The sequence below is a fragment of the Rattus norvegicus genome, chromosome 15 (assembly GCF_036323735.1).
Source record: "Rattus norvegicus strain BN/NHsdMcwi chromosome 15, GRCr8, whole genome shotgun sequence".
Classification (NCBI taxonomy): Eukaryota; Metazoa; Chordata; class Mammalia; order Rodentia; family Muridae; genus Rattus; species Rattus norvegicus.
Genome location: NC_086033.1, coordinates 28,356,004 through 28,374,235, shown reverse-complemented (window position 1 = coordinate 28,374,235; position 18,232 = coordinate 28,356,004). Strand labels below are relative to the sequence as shown.

General features: G+C 42.3%; 2 gene segments (V, D, J or C); both read right to left on the bottom strand.

The window, feature by feature from the left end:
- Nucleotides 1-5,380: 5,380 nt before the first annotated feature.
- Nucleotides 5,381-6,970, bottom strand: LOC134482271 (T-cell receptor alpha chain V region 2B4-like). The segment is given in 2 exon segments: nt 5,381-5,727; nt 6,964-6,970. Coding segments are annotated over 2 exon segments (354 nt in total).
- A 6,851-nt stretch (nt 6,971-13,821) lies between these two features.
- LOC134482270 (T cell receptor alpha variable 10-like) lies at nt 13,822-17,753 on the bottom strand. The segment is given in 2 exon segments: nt 13,822-14,135; nt 17,708-17,753. Coding segments are annotated over 2 exon segments (360 nt in total).
- Between the last annotated feature and the right edge of the window lie 479 nt (nt 17,754-18,232).

Sequence of the window (18,232 nt, the reverse complement as noted above, 5' to 3'; positions counted from 1 at the left end):
ATACCATGTTATGCTTGCAAACAGGAGCATGTTGTTGTCTTATAGGCCCCACCCAGCAGCTGACTCAAACAGTAACAGACACCCAGAGCCAAACAATAAACAGAGCTTGGAAACTCTTATGGAAGAATAAGAGTGGCCCCTGAAGGGGATAGGAACTCCAAAGGAAGACCAACAAAATCAACCAACCTGGGTCTCTCATAGTCTGAACCACTGTCATGGTTAGTTTTTTACTGCTGTGAACAGACAGCATGACCAAGGCAAGTCTTATAAGTGACAACATTTAATTGGGACTGGCTTACAGGTTCAGAGGTTCAGTCCATTGTCATCAAGGTGGAAGCAGGGCAGCATCCAGGCAGGCCTGGTGTAGGAGGAGCTGAGAGTTCTATATCTTGTTCCAAAGGAGCCAAGAACAGACTGGGCATCCTCGGGAGGATAGGAGGTAGATCTCCAGGTCTACCTCCACAATGACACACTTCCACCAACAAGGCCACACCTTCTAATAGTGCCACTCCCTGGGACAAGCATATGCAAACCATCACAACTACCAACCAAACAATATACACAGGCTGGACCTAGGCCTCCCCACACATATGTAGCAGATGTGCAACTTGGTCTTCATGATGGTACCTAACAACTGGAATGGGGGCTATCTGAAAAGCTCTTGCCTGTATGTGGGATATGTTGTTCAAGCTGAATCGCCTTGTCTGGCTTCAATGGGAGAGAAAGTGTCTAACCTTGTAAAGCCTTAACATGTTAGGATGGGGAGGGAGATATTCAGGAGAGCCCTCACTTGCTCTCCTGAGAAAGTGAGAAAGGGAAGGGCATGGGGGAAGGATTGTGGGAGGGAGTAACTGGAAGGGCAGCAGCCATAAGTAAAACAAATTAATTTTAGTAAAATAATTATTAACTTATTCAAAAGGAAAAATTCTTTATTCTGATATTAGCGTATGAAGAATATTTTGTGATTGTTCATCTACATCTTTCATTTCAGTTGAAGAAATGCAAGGTCATTACACTTGAAGATGTGTACACAAGAATGGCCAGAGTTGAGCCTGGTTTTTCAGGTTTTAATCTAAGCTCGTGGTATTTTGCCTCAATCAAAGGACAGGGGAGGGAAAGGGATGGGTGTGGGGGAGAGAGGAACATGATCTGGTATTGGGTGGGGAAAAGGACTGAAGCCTGAGGGCCATCAGAGAGAATGGAAATAGGTGAGCTTGACAGGAAGGAGGTTGGGAAGACCCTCAGAATGTACCAGAGACCTGGGAAGTGAGGGACTCTCAGGACTCAAAGGGGTGGACCCTATATGAATGGCCCTACAGATGGGAGAGGGAACTTATTGAATCCACCTCCAGCAGAAAGACTTGGCATCAAGTGAGGGATGGTGTTGCTATCCCACAGACAATGCACTGACCCATAATTCTTCCTGACTGAGAGAAATGCAGGCGTGGAAATGGAGAAGAGCCTGAGGAAAAGAAGGTCCAGCGACAGGCCCAAAGTAGGTTCCAGAACAAGGGGAGGCCCCAAGACCTGACACCATTACTGAAACTATGGGGCACTCACAAAAAGGGTCCTACCATGACTACTCTCCAAAAGACCCAACAAGCAGCTGAAAGAGTCAGATGAGAATATGTACACCCAACCAGTGAACAGAAGCTGCTGACTCCTCTGATTGAATTGAGGAAAAGATGGAGGAAGCTAAGGAGGAGGGCAACCCTGTAGGAGAACCAGCAGTCTGGATTAACCTGGAACCCTGAGATCTCTTAGACACTGGATCACCAACCAGGCAGCTACACCAGCTGAGATAAGGCCTCTAGCACATATACAGCAGAGGCCTCCTGGGTCTGGGTTCAGTCAGAGAAGATGCTCCTGACCCTCAAGAGACTGGAGACCCCAGGAAGTTTAGAGGTCTGGTAGGGAGGGTGGGGTAGGGACATCCTTGTGGAGATAGGGGTTGAGGGAGTGTGGGGGGCCTGGATGAAGTATGGAATGTGGAACTCTCGGGGGAGGGGTGGTGGACCAGGAGGAGAATAAAATCTTGAGTGTAAAATTAAATAAATAAATAATTTTTTTTAAAAAGTCACAAGTTTTGAAAGGGTTCACCTCAACTACTAACAACATCCTTTTCTTTTCGAGAAGACATAAATACTAACTCCATCTATAGTTGGGGTTTGTTGGAAGCAAATGATATGATATAACAAGCACTGTAACCACAGCACAGCAGCAGTGTGTGCAGCCAGGAAAGGGACAGAAAAGTGCTCTGAGGAGAGGTCTTTTCACCTTCTGGGACTGTGATAAATTCCTTTTCTCTGTCAGTTAAAAAATTAGTAGGTAGGAAAATCTTGAGCACAATATAGAAGCAGAGAGAACACAGTAGACAGCATCAACTGATGATGAGAATCTTATATTATCATGAGAAAACACATAGATGATAGATAGATAGATAGATAGATAGATAGATAGATAGATAGATAGATAGATAGATAGATAGATAGATAGATAGACAGACAGACAGACAGACAGAGAACAGAGAAAGAACCTCTGCAGAACAGAGGTGGCGTTCAGGAACCCAAAAGTGTAGTGTCTTCTGCAGGGCTGGTGTTTATAAGGATCTTTAAGAAGATTTCCTCCCCTCATTTATGTCTGGTCAGTTTGAATAAACACAAGATGGTTGATTGGCCCTAGCTTTGGTGTAAACTTGTCCTGATCAGGTCTTGACCATGTTCAGGTTCAGATTTAGCATCAGTGTAGGTAGGGGCTACTTGTGGACAAAAGTCACACCATGCCTCTGTTTTAAACTGCCAAGCTTCATCTCAGGTAAGATGGTGAAGAAGAAGCCAGCCATCTTTGAAGTCCATCATTGTGGGTAACTATATGGCCCTCCTCCCTACCTGTCTGCCTAACAGTGAATCTATTTCACTCCTACTCCCTCTGTGTCAACAGTGATTTTAGTCTTCCACTGTTTCTTTGTCACAGTTAAATTTATTAAGTAGCTGGGTGGACCTCCACCTGAGTCCTGCCTGTGCCACTGCAGGGCAGCTATGGAAGCTATGCGACTGCAGTTCTTGGTGATATGTTCAGCCCCCTAGATGCGTGGGGCCTGAGGATTCTCTTATTGTAAGTTGTTCACCTCTAGACAGAAATAAAGGCTGGAGATCAGAGGTTAGCATTTACATTTCCAAGTACATTTCCAAACTATCAAGACCTGGCCTCTTGAAAGATACAGTCTCTGAACTTAGATGTCCCTTTTCCCGTTACCAATAGATTAAGCTCACCAGGTAGTTGAAGGCATGCAGCCGTGAAGGCTCCCAGAGTTGATCAATTCTCCCTTCTATCACACGGGATGCAGCTCTGAACTCTTATTTGGAAATAGATTCCTACAAAAGAAGAGTTAGTTCCCGATACTGAAAACACACTCTAGTCTATTTTCCAGAGCCCTTAGTCAGAGGAAAGCTTAGTCTACACACACACACACACACACACACACACACACACACACACACACACACACCTAAAGGGACAGAAGCACTGCCACATTGCCATCTGCCATCTGGCACTTGCCACCTCATTCTGCCATTAGAACATATTGTGGGATTCCTGAATCCAGAGCTATTCAGGAGAAATTACAAAGCCATTTCATTCTAGAACAGTTAAGAGGCAACAGTTTAATTCAGTAAGACATGGATGTGGAAAGGGTTTTACACAGTTCCCAGGGATGCAGAGATCTGTTTGGCAGGCCCATTCACAACTCAGCTTGTGCATGACCAAAGGGCCTGGTGCCAGACACTGACATCACCAAAGATTGACCTGGGACAGTGGCTATGATTTTGTGACCTCAAGTCAATGAAAGTAAAAATGTGGACTCTTATATGTGTATGCAAAGCCAAGGCAATCTTTATTAAGAGAATTATAGAAAAGTGATAATAAGAAAAAGTAAAAGAAAGTTATGAGACAGATTTCAGAAAGAAAAGAACTGGCAACCTTATCTAAGGTCTTTATAGGGCTATGGAAGAGACTGGACATGTGCCTGTGTAATTATGCTGATATTAGTTACTTATCTGGGTGATCATGGTCTATGCATGTCTCAACTTGGGAAATGACCATGTGATGTTCAGGTACTAACCACCCATTAGAAGTTGACAAAGCTTCCTCTACCTACCTTAGAATTGTGCTTTCTTGGATGCTGACCTTGACTGCCTAATAGCTGATAGTCACTGGCTGGTGTTGACACTTGTGCATCTCAGATGCCTCTAGTGCTGTTAACTATATTAAGCTTTTTATTCTTTGGACCAATAAGAAAATGCTATACGGGACAGAAAATTCTGTGAGAATGCAGAAAGGAAACCAAATTGGATCTGCACAAAATTAAACAAGGGGTAAAGTGACAGAAATCAAAATATACATAAGGACTTTGACCCAGGCTTTAAACAGTACAAAGGATGATAGCATGGGCTGCATAGGAGCATGGCCAGTGTTTATACCTAGAGCCCTGAGGAAAGTCATAAAAGTATGACCAGATCTGAGACTTTATCTATGAAGTTTTCTTGAACCGAAATTGATAATCTGATCATCCAAAGGAAGAGTTAAAATGTGCCTACAAGATGCAAGGAAGGAATGTGACTGAGTTTAAACAAAAGCCAATGACCAGAATAGTGTTGTTCTTAACCTTGGTCCAGGAAGCTTTCTTTTCATTGAACTAATGCAGAGATGCATAAAAACTACCTGAGGTGCGGAGAGTAAGTGCTGAGGGTTCAAACCTAAATGGGATATCTATATCAGCCACTCCAAGGCTGGGGAAATGTCACAAAAGAGGGGATTGAAGAACTGTAGAAAGTCAGGGATCAGAGGAATGCTCACAGTTATGAAAATAAGAGACAGAGAGTGCTTAGCCACAGGTGAAACATCTACCCACTCCTCATCCCAACAAAGCTTATGGAAAGTCTTAGAAGAGAAGTGGAAAAAAAAAACCTAAGACTGAGAGGATGAAAGCTTTAAAATCTTTTCTTTGGACATGACAGAACTGCTGTCCAACATGAACTCACAGGGCCTGCAGTTCTTGTACCAGACATGCACAAGATCAAGACATGTAAAACTTCAAGTATGAAGAGTAAAGAGGCTCCTGAGGCCCCTTCCATGCTGAGGAGGAATTGGTGGCTGTTGGGGCAAGGAGAGTCATTATTCCTTAGAAAGGATGCCCTTGTAGGTTGCCCGTGTATCAGTCAATGATCCACACCCATAAGCAGAGGGGTACCACTCATTAGAGTCACTAGATTATGAAAAATAAAACGGAGGAGGAGGGAGAAGACTCAGGAAGTTTAGAGCAGTATTGTTGAGACTGAGGTATTGGCATAAGGTAAAGACTTCAAATCAAGTCTGCTCTAGCTCAGGCCTTGTGGGGCCCAAGGTTTGGGTGCAGGATGCAGGTGCCTGGGGAGCACTGTGTGCTCACTGCACAGAGGTAGACAGCAGAGTCACTGGGCCCCAGGTCTCTCATGTGTAGAGAGACTTGCAGTCTGGCTATATTGAGGTGAGCTGTGAATCTGCCTTCTTCTTTTTCACCATCGGAGAAGATGGACACCAGCAACTCAAGGCCTTTCCCAGAAAGCTGTCTGTACCACCTGAAGTCGTTAGAAGCACGATCACTGAATGTGCAGTTGAGAGACGTCATGGCTCCCTCTGGGACAATGAGGGATTCTGGGCTCTGCTGCACCTTCTGCTGGCTGCTCACCCCTGTGCAGAAAGACAAAGGTCAGACAAATAAGACTGGATGCACTTGGATGGTAACATTCTAGAATAACTTTTCCATGGGCCTCCCATCCTTTAACTAGAGACTTAAAACATCTGTGTTTCTACCACTATCCTAAAATAGACAATGACATCATACATCACACCTTCTATCCAAAAGAAATGCCCAAAACTCACAATTAAACTGGAGCCACAGGATCACTAGTGAAACACTCAAGGATTTCATCATTTCCCCTTATCTCTCTCTGCTGGGGATTCAGATCTTAAGCCCCTAAAAATGAGTTTCACATTTCTAATGTTTCTCCTTCTGGAAACATAAAAATGATGTTCCACCAAGTAGAGCAACTTTTCAACACCCTTGTTTCATCAGCAAGCCCCTCCCTTTTCCCTTCCCCCTCCTCTCCTACCACTCCCCCAGGACTCTCATTCAAAAACACTTGAGAGTTTCCTCCAGAGTCTCTGAGAAGAGGCTGCCATCTTGTGGATATTGACAGTGACCAAAACAAAACAAAACAAAACAACAACAAAAAAAAGCCCTTTCCTATTTGAGATGTTCAAAGTAAAAGTCTGACAGCTTAGTGACAAAACGAAATCAAGAGGCATTTACTCCAAGACAATGTGGGAGAAAGTGTATGTTTTCATGTATTTTAAGTTAGAATTGAAATATTTCCTGTTACCTTAAGCAGCCACTTTCCTGGGTCCAATGACTGATACTTTTTCTGTGACCACCTCGAAGTGAGATCTTATAGATCAGGATTATCTCACACTGAACAGCTTCTCTTGGTGCCAGACAACACACCTGTGTAAAACACTTCACCTTTGAATGGAAAGACTGTCTCTAACTAAAGGATTTCTGGAAAAACCCACTGGGTTAAAATCTCACTTAATAAACATGGTTCCATCTTAAAATATGAGGAGGTTTTGGGGGTTTCTTTTTGTTTTTTTGTTTGTTTTGTTTTTTTTGAGACAGGGTCCGCTGTGGTGGTTTGAACTGGAATTTCTCCCTTAGGCTCATATATTTGATGCGTTGTCACTGACTGGTGGAATTGTTTGGGAAGAATTAATAGATGAGGGATTTTGGAGGAGGTTTGTTATTGGGGATGGGCTTAGAGGTTTCAAAACACCAAGCTGTTCACAGTTGGCTCTCAGACAGCAGGCTGAAAGCTCTTACTTACTACTTTAGCACTATGCCTGCCTGCCTGCCTGCCACTGCCATGCTACCTGCCATGATGATTATGGACTCAACCTCTGAACTGTCAACCCCCGTTAAACTTGTTCACAAGGACTCATCACACTGGGAGAAAAGTCAGACAGGATGTGGTGGTGTAAATGGAAATGCCCCCCATAGGCTCATAGGGAGTGAGTGGCACTACTAGGACGTATGGGTTTTGGAGTAGTGTGTCACTAGGCATGGGCTTCAAGATTTCGAGAGACCAGGGACGCTTTCTTCCTGCTGCCTGCAGATTCGGGTGTAGAACTCCCAGCTCCTCCCCAGCAACGTGTCTGCCTGCGTGTTGCCATGTTTGTAGACATGCTGACATCTCTGAAACTGTGATCTAGCCACAATTACATGCTACCCTTTATAAGAGTTGCTGTGGTTGTGATGTCCCTTTATAACAGTAGAAACCCTAACTAAGACACGGGGCCTCTCTTTGTAGTTCTGGATGGCCTGGAAGTCTGTACAGATCAAGCTGTACTGGGAACGCTTTTAAATGTTATAACAATTTCTATAATAGTAGTTTTCTATGATAATTTTCTATAATTTTATTTATTTTAACTGTAATTGTTTTTGAAATTAAAATATAAGTTTAACAAATATTCAGAGTCCCTGAGGAAATATCATTGTATTTTGCACTAATCACAGACTTGTGTCCAACTAGGAAGCCAGAGTTATCTATTGTGTGTGGTAGAAGCCAAGGAGCCAAATCCTTTTCTTCACAAATACCTTGTTCTTTAAAAACATAACAAATGGATTTCTCAATAAATGTGAAGGCCCAAAGATGCATAGCAATGGCATATGAGAGCATCTGCCATGACTTAGAAAATGTCTGAATATTCAATAGAAAGCCTTAAAGACAATGCGTGGACCAGAGGCACAGTGTTTATAATAAGCACACCTATTAATAAGATGATTTTTAACAATGACAAGATAAAATATATAATACATTGAACGCAGTAGAAATGCAAGAACCACATAGCAATGATAAACTAACAAATTATACTGGCTGAAATCAGGGTTGTACTGGAAAAGCTAAACATGATGGTAAGGGAGTGTGAAGACCTACAGGTTCACACAGGAGAGTATTACATTTGACCATGAGCCAAAAAAAGCAACAGTACATTTAGTGTTGCTCCTTTGTTTTCAATGGGAATAAATGGCTATTTATTCCAAAGCATATAAACCTCAAATATAAAAATTTTATTAAAAATTATGTCAGAACCCTTATATATACAGAAAACTATACATGTAGTTATCTAATATGTTATTCGGAACACATGTAGTGTTTATCTATTGTATCTTATGCATTTATTTTTGAGCTATGTAAAAGGAAACATGCTACAAAAGATATTAATTTTGCATTTATCTATATATCAATTTTTATCATGTTCATTAATTTTGCATCACTCCAAGCTATTGAATGTTGCTTTTGTATTTCAGCTTGCAGTACTCTCCATATTTTATTAATTTTAATAATTAATTTTTATTTAATTAATTTATTATATTTTATTAATTTGTAGTTTTATGAGGTCCCATTTGTTGATTCTTGATCTTAGAGCATAAGCCATTGGTGTTTTTATCAAAAAATTTCCCCAGTACCCATTCCCTACTCTTTCTTCTATTAGTTCGAATGTATCTGGTTTGATGTGGAGGACCTTGATCCACTTGATCTTATGGTGATAAAAATGGATCAATTTTCATTCTTCTCCATGCTGACCTCCAGTTGAACCAGCACCATCTGTTGAAAATGCTATCTTTTTTCCATTGGATGGTTTTAGCTCCTTTGTCAAAGATCAAGTGACCATAGGTGTGTGGGTTCATTTCTGGGTCTTCAATTCTATTCCACTGATCTACCTGCCTGTCTCTGTACCAACACCATGCAGTTTACATCACTCTTGCTCTGTAATACTGCTTGAGGTCAGGAATGGTGATTCCCCCAGAAGTTCTTTTATTGTTGAGGATAGTTTTTGCTATCCTGGGTTTTTTGTTATTCCAAATGGATTTGCAAATTGCTCTTTCTCGCTCTATGAAGAATTGCGTTGGAAATTTGATGGGGATTGCATTGCTTCTGTAGATTGCTCTTGGCAAAATGACTATTGTTACCATATTAATCCTGCCAATCCATGAGCATGGGAGCTCTTTCCAGCTTCTGAGATCAATTTTTTTCTTCAGAGAGTTGAAGTTCTTATCATACAGATCCTTCACTTGCTTGGTTAGAGTAACACCAAGGTATTTTCTATTATTTGAGACTATTGTGAAGGGTGTCATTTCCCTAATTTCTTTCTCAGCCTGTTTATTCTTTGAGTAGAGGAAGGCTGCTGATTTGTTTGAGTTAATTTTATAACCAGGCACGTTGCTGAAGTTGTTTATCAGGCTTAGTAGGTTTCTGGTGGAACTTTTGGGGTCACTTAAGGATACTATCATGTCTGCAAATACTGATGTTTTGACTTCTTCCTTTCCAATTTGTATCCCTTTGACCTTTTGTTGTCTGATTGCTCTGGCTAGGATTTTGAATACTTTATTGAATAAGTAAGGTGAGAGTGGGCAGCCTTCTCTAGTCTCTGATTTTAGTGGGATTGCTTCAAGTTTCTCTCCATTTAGTTTAATGCTAGCTGTTAGTTTGCTCTATATTGCTTTTACTATGTTTAGATATGGGCCTTGAATTCCTAATCTTTCCAGGACTTTTATCATGAAGGGATGCTGAATTTTGTCAAATGCTTTCTCAGCATCTAATGAAATGATCATTTGGTTTTTTCTTTGAATTTGTTTATATAGTGGATTATGTTTCTGGATTTCCCTATATTGAACCATCTCTGCATCCCTGAAATGAAGCCTTCTTGATCATGATGGATGATCATTTTGATGTGTTCTTGGATTCAGATTGCAAGAATTTTACTGAGTATTTTTGTATCAATATGCATAAGGGAAAATGGTCTAAAGTTCTCTTTCTTTGTTGGGTCTTTGTGTGGTTTAGGAATAAGAATTATTGTAGCTTCATAGAAGGACTTGGGTAGTTCTTTGTCTGTTTTTATTTTGTGGAATAGTTTGAACAATATTGGTATGAGTTCTTCTATGAAGGTCTGATAGAATTCTGTATTAAACCTATCTGGTCCTGGGCCCTTCTTGGTAGGGAGACTTTTAATGACTTCTAATTCTTGTGGAGTTAGGAGGTTGTTTGGATGATTTATCTGATCCTGACTTAACTTTGGTACCTGGTATTTGTCTAATAAATTGTCCATTTCCTCCAGATTTTCCAGTTTTGTTGAATATAGGCTTTTGTCGTAGGATCTGATGATTTTTTAAATTTCTTCTGATTCAGTTGTTATGGCTCCCTTTTCATTTCTGATTTTGTTAATTTGGATATGATTAGTCTGGCTGAGGGTTTATCTGTCTTGTTCATTTTCTCAAAGAACCAGTTCCTGGTTTTGTTGATTCTTTTTCTTTCTACTTGGTTGATTTCAGTCCTGTGTTTGATTATTTCCTGCCTTCTACTCCTCCTGGGTGTATTTGCTTCTTTCTGTTCTTGAGCTTTATGTGTGCTGCCAAGCTGCTAATGTATGCTCTCTCCTGTTTCTTTTTGAAGTCACTCTGAGCTTTGAGTTTTCCTCTTGGCACTACTTTCATTGTGTCCCATAAGTTTGGGTGTGTTGTACCTTCGTTTTCATTAGAGTCTAAAAAGTCTTTAATTTTTTTCTTTAGTTTTTCCTTGACCAAGTTATCATTGAGTAGAGTGTTGTTCAACTTCCATGTATCTGTGGGCTTTCTCTTGTTATTGAAGACCAGTCTTATTCCTTGGTGATCTGATAGGATGCGTGGGATTATTTCAATCTTCTTGTATCTGTTGAGGTCTGTTTTGTGGCCAATTATATGGTCAATTTGGGAGAAGGTACCATGAGATGCTGAGAAGAAGGTATATTCTTTTGCTTTAGGATGAAATATTCTGTAAATATCTGCTAAGTCCATTTGACTCATAACTTCTGTTAATTTTTCTGTGTTTCTGTTTAATTTATGTTTCCATGATCTGTCCATTGATGAGAGTGGGGTTTTGAAATCTCCTACTATTATTGTGTGAGGTGCAATGTGTGCTTTGAGCTTTAATAAGCTTTCTTTTATGAATGTAGGTTCCTTGTATTTGGAGCATAGTTATCTAGAATTGAGAGTTCTTCTTGGTGGATTTTTCCTTTGATGAATATGAAGTATCCTTTCTTACATTTTGTGATGACTTTTGGTTGAAAGTTGATTTTATTCGATATTAGAATGGCTACTTCAGCTTGTTTCTTTGGGCCATTTGCTTGGAAAGTGGTTTTCCAGCCTTTTACTCTAAGGCAGTATCTCTCTTTGTCTCTAAGGTTTGTTTCCTGTGTGCAGTAGAATGCTGGGTCCTCTTTACATGTCTAGTCTGTTAGTCTATGACTTTTTAATGGGGAATTTAGTCCATTGGTGTTAAGAGAGATTAAGGAATAGTGATTGTTGCTTCCTGTTATTTTTGTTGTTAGAGGTGGAATTATGCTTGTGTGTCTCTCTCCTTTTGGATTTGTTGCAAGGAGATTGCTTTCTTGATTTTTCTAGGTTGTAGTTTCCCTCTTTGTGATGGAGTTTTCCATCTATTATCCTTTGTAGGGCTGGATTTCTAGAAAGATATTGTGTAAATTTGGTTTTGTCATGGAATATCTTGGCTTCTCCATCTATGTTAATTGAGAGTTTTGCTGGATATAGCAGCCTTGACTGGCATTTGTGTTCTCTTAGGGTCTATATGACATCTGCCCAAGGTCTTCTGGCTTTCATAGCCTCTGGTGAGAAGTCTGGTGCAATTCTGATAGGTCTGCCTTTATATGTTACTTGACCTTTTTCCCTTTCTGCTTTTAAAATTCTTTCTCTGTTTTGTGCATTTGGTGTTTTGACTATTATGTGATGGGAGGATTTTCTTTTCTGGTCCAAACTATTTGGAGATCTGTAGGCTTCTTGTATGTCTATGGGCATCTCTTTCCTTAGGTTAGGGAAGTATTTTTTTTTCTATAATTTTGTTGAAGATATTCCTATCCCTTTAAGTTGGGAGTCTTCACTCTTTTCTATAACTATTATCCTTAGGTTTGATCGTCTCACTGTGTCCTGTATTTCCTGGATGTTTTGTTCTAGGAGCTTTTTGCATTTTATGTTATCTGTGACTGTTGTGTCATTTTCTTTGCTATCTTCTGCTCCTGAGATTATCTTTTCTATCTCTCGTGTTTTGTCGGTGTGGCATCTATGACTTCTGATCTCTGTCCTAGGTTTTCTATATCCAGGGTTGTCTCCCTTTGTGCTTTTGAAATGGTTTCTATTTCCATTTTTAAATCCTGGAGTGTTTCGTCCATATCCTTCACCTGTTTGGTTGTGTTTTCCTATAATTCTTTAATGGATTCTTTAAGGGATATTTGTTTCCTATTTAAGGGCTTCTATTCGTTTACTTGTGCTGGCCTATATTTCTTTAATGGAGTTATGTATGTCCTTATTAAAGTCCTCCATCATGGGTGCTGGTTAATAGCATTGACTGCTCTTCCAGAGGTCCTGAGTTCAATTCCCAGCAACCACATGGTGGCTCACAACCATCTGTGATGGGATCTGATGCCCTCTGCTCCTGTGTCTGAAGATAGCTAGAGTGTACTCACATACATTAAATGAATAAATTTTAAAAAAAGTCTTCCATCATCATCATAAAATGTGATTTTTAAATGCAAATCTTGTTTTTCCAGTGTGTTTGGATATCCAGTATCAGCTTTGTGGGAGAGCTGGGCTCTGATGATGCCAAGTAGTCTTAGGTTCCTGCGCTTGCCTCTTGTCATCAGGTTGTCTCTGGTGTTAGCTTGTCTTGCTGTTTCTGAAAGTGGCTTTGCCCTCCTGTAGTCCTGTGTGTCAGCACTCCTGTAGACCTGTTTGCTTTCAGCCAGATCTGGGAAAAGTGAGTTCTGCTCTCAGGTGTGTAGGTGCTCCTGGTGACTGGCTTTCAACTCTTGTCACAGGCAGAAACCGGAAGTTTCCTGCCTCTGACTACCCCTAGGTCCTATGCCCAGAGGGCACTGATCGCACTAAGTAATTACCTCTTGGGTCAGAAATGTGGGCAGAAAGTATTTGTCCCCTCTGTGTTCTCAGAAGTGTCCACACTTATGAGGGCCCAGCTCTCTCCCACAGAAGATTTGGGTGCAGGGAGCTGTGGTACTGGTTCAGTCAGTTCTGGGTGCAGGCAGAAACCAGCCAGTTCCTGCCTCTGACTGCTCCTATATTCCTGTATCCAGAGGCACTATGCATTTTCCTCTCAGGCTGGGAATGTTGGCAGAAGTGGCCAGAAATGGCTGTCTGTCCTGAGGTCTCAGGATTCTCCACACTTCTGAGAGTTCAGCTCTCTCCCCCACGGGATTTGGGTACAGGGAGCTGTGGGATTGGTTCAGTTCCATCAAATGTGTTTCTGTTTCCTCTTCTAAGCACGTATCTCAGGTGCAGTCCTTTTACCTGGGACATAAGAGTGCAGTACTGGCTTCCCTCTGCACACAAATGCAGGGCTCAGGCTCAGCCCTCCTTTACTTTTTTCCATAACATTCAGTACTTTCTAGCAGTTTCTCTGACCTCCCTGGCTAACGAAAAGGCTAATGTTTTCTCTACCTCCTCCCTTTATGGTGGCTGCCAGGATTTTCTGTTTTTCTACAAAGTTTTTCTCTTGAAATCTATTGAAAATTCCTTCAAGCTCTCTTTTCAGACTGTTTTAAAATTGTCTTTCTAATGAAATCATGGCCCAAAAAGGGAATTTCAGTTCCCAGTACAGTATTTGAAAGACTTCTCTGTCACCTATGCCTTCTCAAAGCCTCCAGGAGCAGGTTTTGGTACTGACTCTAAGTTTCTGGGGAGCATGGTGCGGCCACCACACAGATGTAGGTGGCAGCGTCATCCAGCAGGGAGGCTGTGATGTGCAGGGTGCTGTGCTTAGCGCCTTCATCCAGAGTTGCCGAGTATCTTCCCCTTGATGTTTTCTCTTCCTTGTTTGTCAGGACTGTCAGGGACACAGGACCTCTGCCTGTGTCTTGTTTGTACCACCTCAAGTTGTTGAAGGGAGTCACAGTGTAATTGCATTGAAGGACACAGCTCTCTCCTTCATGGACAACCAGGGACTGGGGACTCTGCTCCACTTGGGTCTTGCCAGCCACCCCTATTCAGAAAACAGTGAGAGAGTCCAGAAATCAATCATCTAAGCTTAGATGAGATCCTTCCTTACTCTCTACAAGCATCTCAGGTTATCCTCAAGCAGGCCCATGTGTCTCTCCTGGCACACAGAATGACATCCTTCCCCAAATCCTAAGATGCCTTCCTGTGGCCCCCAGCTAACACCTCCACTCACTCACACTGATGATGCAGCCACAAAAGCACCCAGCAGGCACTCTGGTGCTTCCCCATGGTTTTTCTGCAGAAGCCTAGCCCAAAGCTGCTGCCTGATTCATCAGCTTTTTCTTGTAGCATTAAATGGGGACTCTCAGTAAGTACAGCCAGCCAGTCAGAGACTGATGCACGCACGCACTCACACAGGCATGCACGCAGGCATGCACGCAGGCAGGCACACACTCACCAGCTCCTGAGGTAGGACTAACGCTCGCACTGCCATCTTGGGGTCAGAGTTGTACTTGCTCAAAATCTCTGAGTCAGCTTTCTGTGGTTGCTTTTTACTGTCGGAAATTTGGTGCCAAATGTAAACTCCTATGTATGTATGTATGTATGTATGTATGTATGTATGTATAAGAACCACAGGAGGGTGTCTATAATAATTTGTCTCAGGACTATGTAAGACAGTTAATATTTACTTTCCTCATCTGAAAATAGATGCCAAAGGATCTTTGAAAGTTTAATAGAAATGATTCATGGTAAAAGGTAATGATAATGACAAGCCTCAATTTAGTGCTCCCCTAAAATGTAAATGTCTTTAGAATGTGACTTTTCCTCTGCTCTATTTGCAACTATGTTACCAATTTCAAATGACGAATTTTGTCAAAAAGCAGGTACATTAAAATTCTGTGTAAAAAATACGTATGTTTATTAATTCTTTGACAATTTCGTGCTAACACACGATGTGTTTCTGATTTAATATAAAATTATCCTCTCATAGTAATGGCATGATTTTTGATCATTCATTATTAGTCCAACAATGCTTTTCAAGACCTACGCTACCAAATTGTCCATAAGAATCAGCAATTCTCTGTGCTCATAAATGACACACTAATGCAGGAATAGTTGAGTGTCTGGCACAGACACCGATGAGTGGAAAGTGCTGAAGGTTTTGAAAACTCCTTTCTTCAGGCGTCACACTTCTCAGTGAAAATGGAACTGTGAAATGTTTAAGTGTGTGAGGATTTACCGTATGTCTGAGATCTGATGCGCAGAGACGATGACAAATCTAAAGGAACCTGGAATAACCCTGTCATACAGGACACAGCAAGTTTTTACGGGAAAATTACTAGAAGTAAAGACGGTGTGATCTCTGGTTTTGTGACAGCATGGACAGGCCATAGCACCCACATAGTTAATCCAACACTTGTCTAAATCTCACTGTGAAATAGTTGGATCTCATATGATCATTTTGAAGGATTTAAGAGAAAGATGATAGCTTTTCCCTGTGATTTAGGAGGCAGGCAGAGGCAGAGGCAGAGGCAGAGGCAGAGGCAGAGGCAGAGGCAGAGGCAGAGGCAGAGGCAGAGGCAGAGGCAGAGGCAGAGGCAGAGGCAGAGGCAGAGGCAGAGGCAGAGGCAAGTGTATCTCTGTGAGTTTGGGGCCAGCCTGGTTTACAAATAGAGTTCCAGGGCAGACAGGGCAACACAGAGAGACACTGTCTCAACTTTAAAAAGAAAGAAAAGAGAGAGAGAAAATGATGTGGTTTCCCATAAAATAGTAGAAACTCTGTCTTTTGCACACTGAGTGTCCCCTTCAGCTCTCCAGGTTGTTGTTGCTCCTGGATCCCTGCTCTTCCTCCTTCTCCTTAAGAATTCAGTGGAGTAGATTCCTCTCAGGTTACTCTCCACTCGCAAAGACTCCTAGTGATGGGCAACACAAACACAGCCTGAATTGGCCTCTTCTGTAACCAGCAGAGCCTCAGGGGGAGCAACTGGGAAAACTCAGCCACAAGACCTTTGACCTAGAGTTTGTCCTGCCTGCAGAGTGTTCTGGACCAAGTCTAACAGAATCATCATCAAAGAGACCGGCAGAGGGGAGCAGATGGAGAGTCCACAGCGTCATAGCAGGCTACACTCACAGGGTCCACAGCCTCATAGCAGGCTACACTCACAGAGTCCCGCAGCCTCAGAGTTGGCTACACTCACAGAGTCCACAGCCTCATAGCAGGCTACACTCACAGAGTCCCGCAGCCTCAGAGTTGGCTACACTCACAGAGTCCACAGCCTCATAGAAGGCTACACTCACAGAGTCCTGCAGAGGATGGGGAGGAAGGACTGGAAGAAACAGAGGTGTCAAGGACAACAAAGCCATGAGAACAAGATCCACAGAATCAACTGACTGGGACTCACGGAGACTGGCAGAGATCAGGGATCCTATAAGGGTCTCCCCTAGCTCCTCTGCATCTATGTTATGGCCAAGTGGCTTAGTGTTTGGGGGGAATCCTAATAGTTAGAGCAGGGACTGTCCCTGACTCCTTTGCCTACTTGTAGGACCCTTTCCTCCTATTGGGTTGCCTTGACAGCCCTGATGTGATGGTTATGTGCCTGGTCTCCTCACACTGTGTTTGGTTAATGTCACATGAGCCCTGCTCTTTTCTGAGGGGAGGTGGGGGTGTGGATCTGGGGGAGAGGAAGGTAGGGTGAGAAACTAAGGGGATGAGAGGGAGGGAAAACTGTGGTTGGACTATAATATATGAGAGGATAATAATCTTTTTCAGAAAAGAATTCCACAGGCCTTTGTTAGGGAATGATTGCTGCTCTCTCACATCTTTCCTTCCGGACTCTGTGTAGATCATACTACCCAGACACCACTTTCCCCAGCACATTTGATTGTCTGAACATAGATGGAGTTTAAAATGTGGTAGACCATTTGCCTTGCTTGCGTGGGGCTCTGGGTTTGACCCAGCACTGCAGACAAATAACTTAAATGTGACACCACAATGACCCCGGAGACTTGATCGTTTCTCTAATGATTTCTGAAGTTAATGTCGCCTGGCAGGAGGACACTTGTATGACTTTTCACCAACAGAGCTGAGTTCGGTCTCAGCACGGAAGGCTGTGCTGAAGTCAGGTGATCTCAGAGGCAGCTTCTCAGCAGTCAGACCACCTGTTGCCTCTCGGTTTGTGCTCAGCTCCCCCTGTGGTTTCTGCCACTGTGTCACCCAGAGCACAGTAGTACATGGCCGAGTCTGACTCTTGCACTGAAGCTTTCTGCAAGTGGAAGGACGTGGTTTCTTTATTGTATGTGGCTTCAAACCCTTTGCTGCTTCCCTTCTCGCCAGCAGTAATGACTTTCAGGAGGAGTTGAAGACTTTCTCCAGGATATTGAAAGTACCAGAAAAGAGTAGGGTAACCTATGCTTGTGGCTGAATAAGTGCAATTTATTCTCAGGAATCCATTTTCTGAGATGGTCACTTGGCCTTCGGTTTGAGTCACTGAGTCTCCACGAGTCCTTCCTACAGTGCAATGGAAGGAGAGAAAGAGAGAGGGAGATGAGCTCTGTGTCGCCTTAAAGATAATGGTCTTTCATAACTCACTGCTGAAGACTCCTCTGTTTACTTACCGAGTAGAAGAAGTATCACAGCCACGAAGCCTGGAGAAGAGTCCATCTTTAGTGTCTTCTAGAAAGTGGTCTTGATGTTTAGCATGAAGAAGTGTTAACTCAGAGAAAATGAGTCTTCTTAGATATAGATCACTCAGGCCAGGAGCTAGTGCTATGAATCTGCGCCCCCTCGTGGACAGGAGCTGAACTGAGCATGAATTAACATTTGCCTTGTGCCTTCCTGATCTTATCAACAAGGCATATGTCAATCTTTCCGTCTATCATGGTATATCTCTGTGAATTTGGGGCCAGCCTGGTTTAAAAATATAGTTCCGGGATGGACAAAGCAACATAGAGAGATACTTGCAACTTTAAAAAGAAAATATCTCAAGGTTGTTTCACTTCAGATCACAGCTCTAAGCACACACATACAAATAACACAGAGCTTTATATGTTCTTGTATCTACTGTGAGACAAGCTGCAATACAGGGAACTCCCATGAAAGTACTTCAGGTTAAACTCACAGAAAGCAGTAAGAAGTCTCCT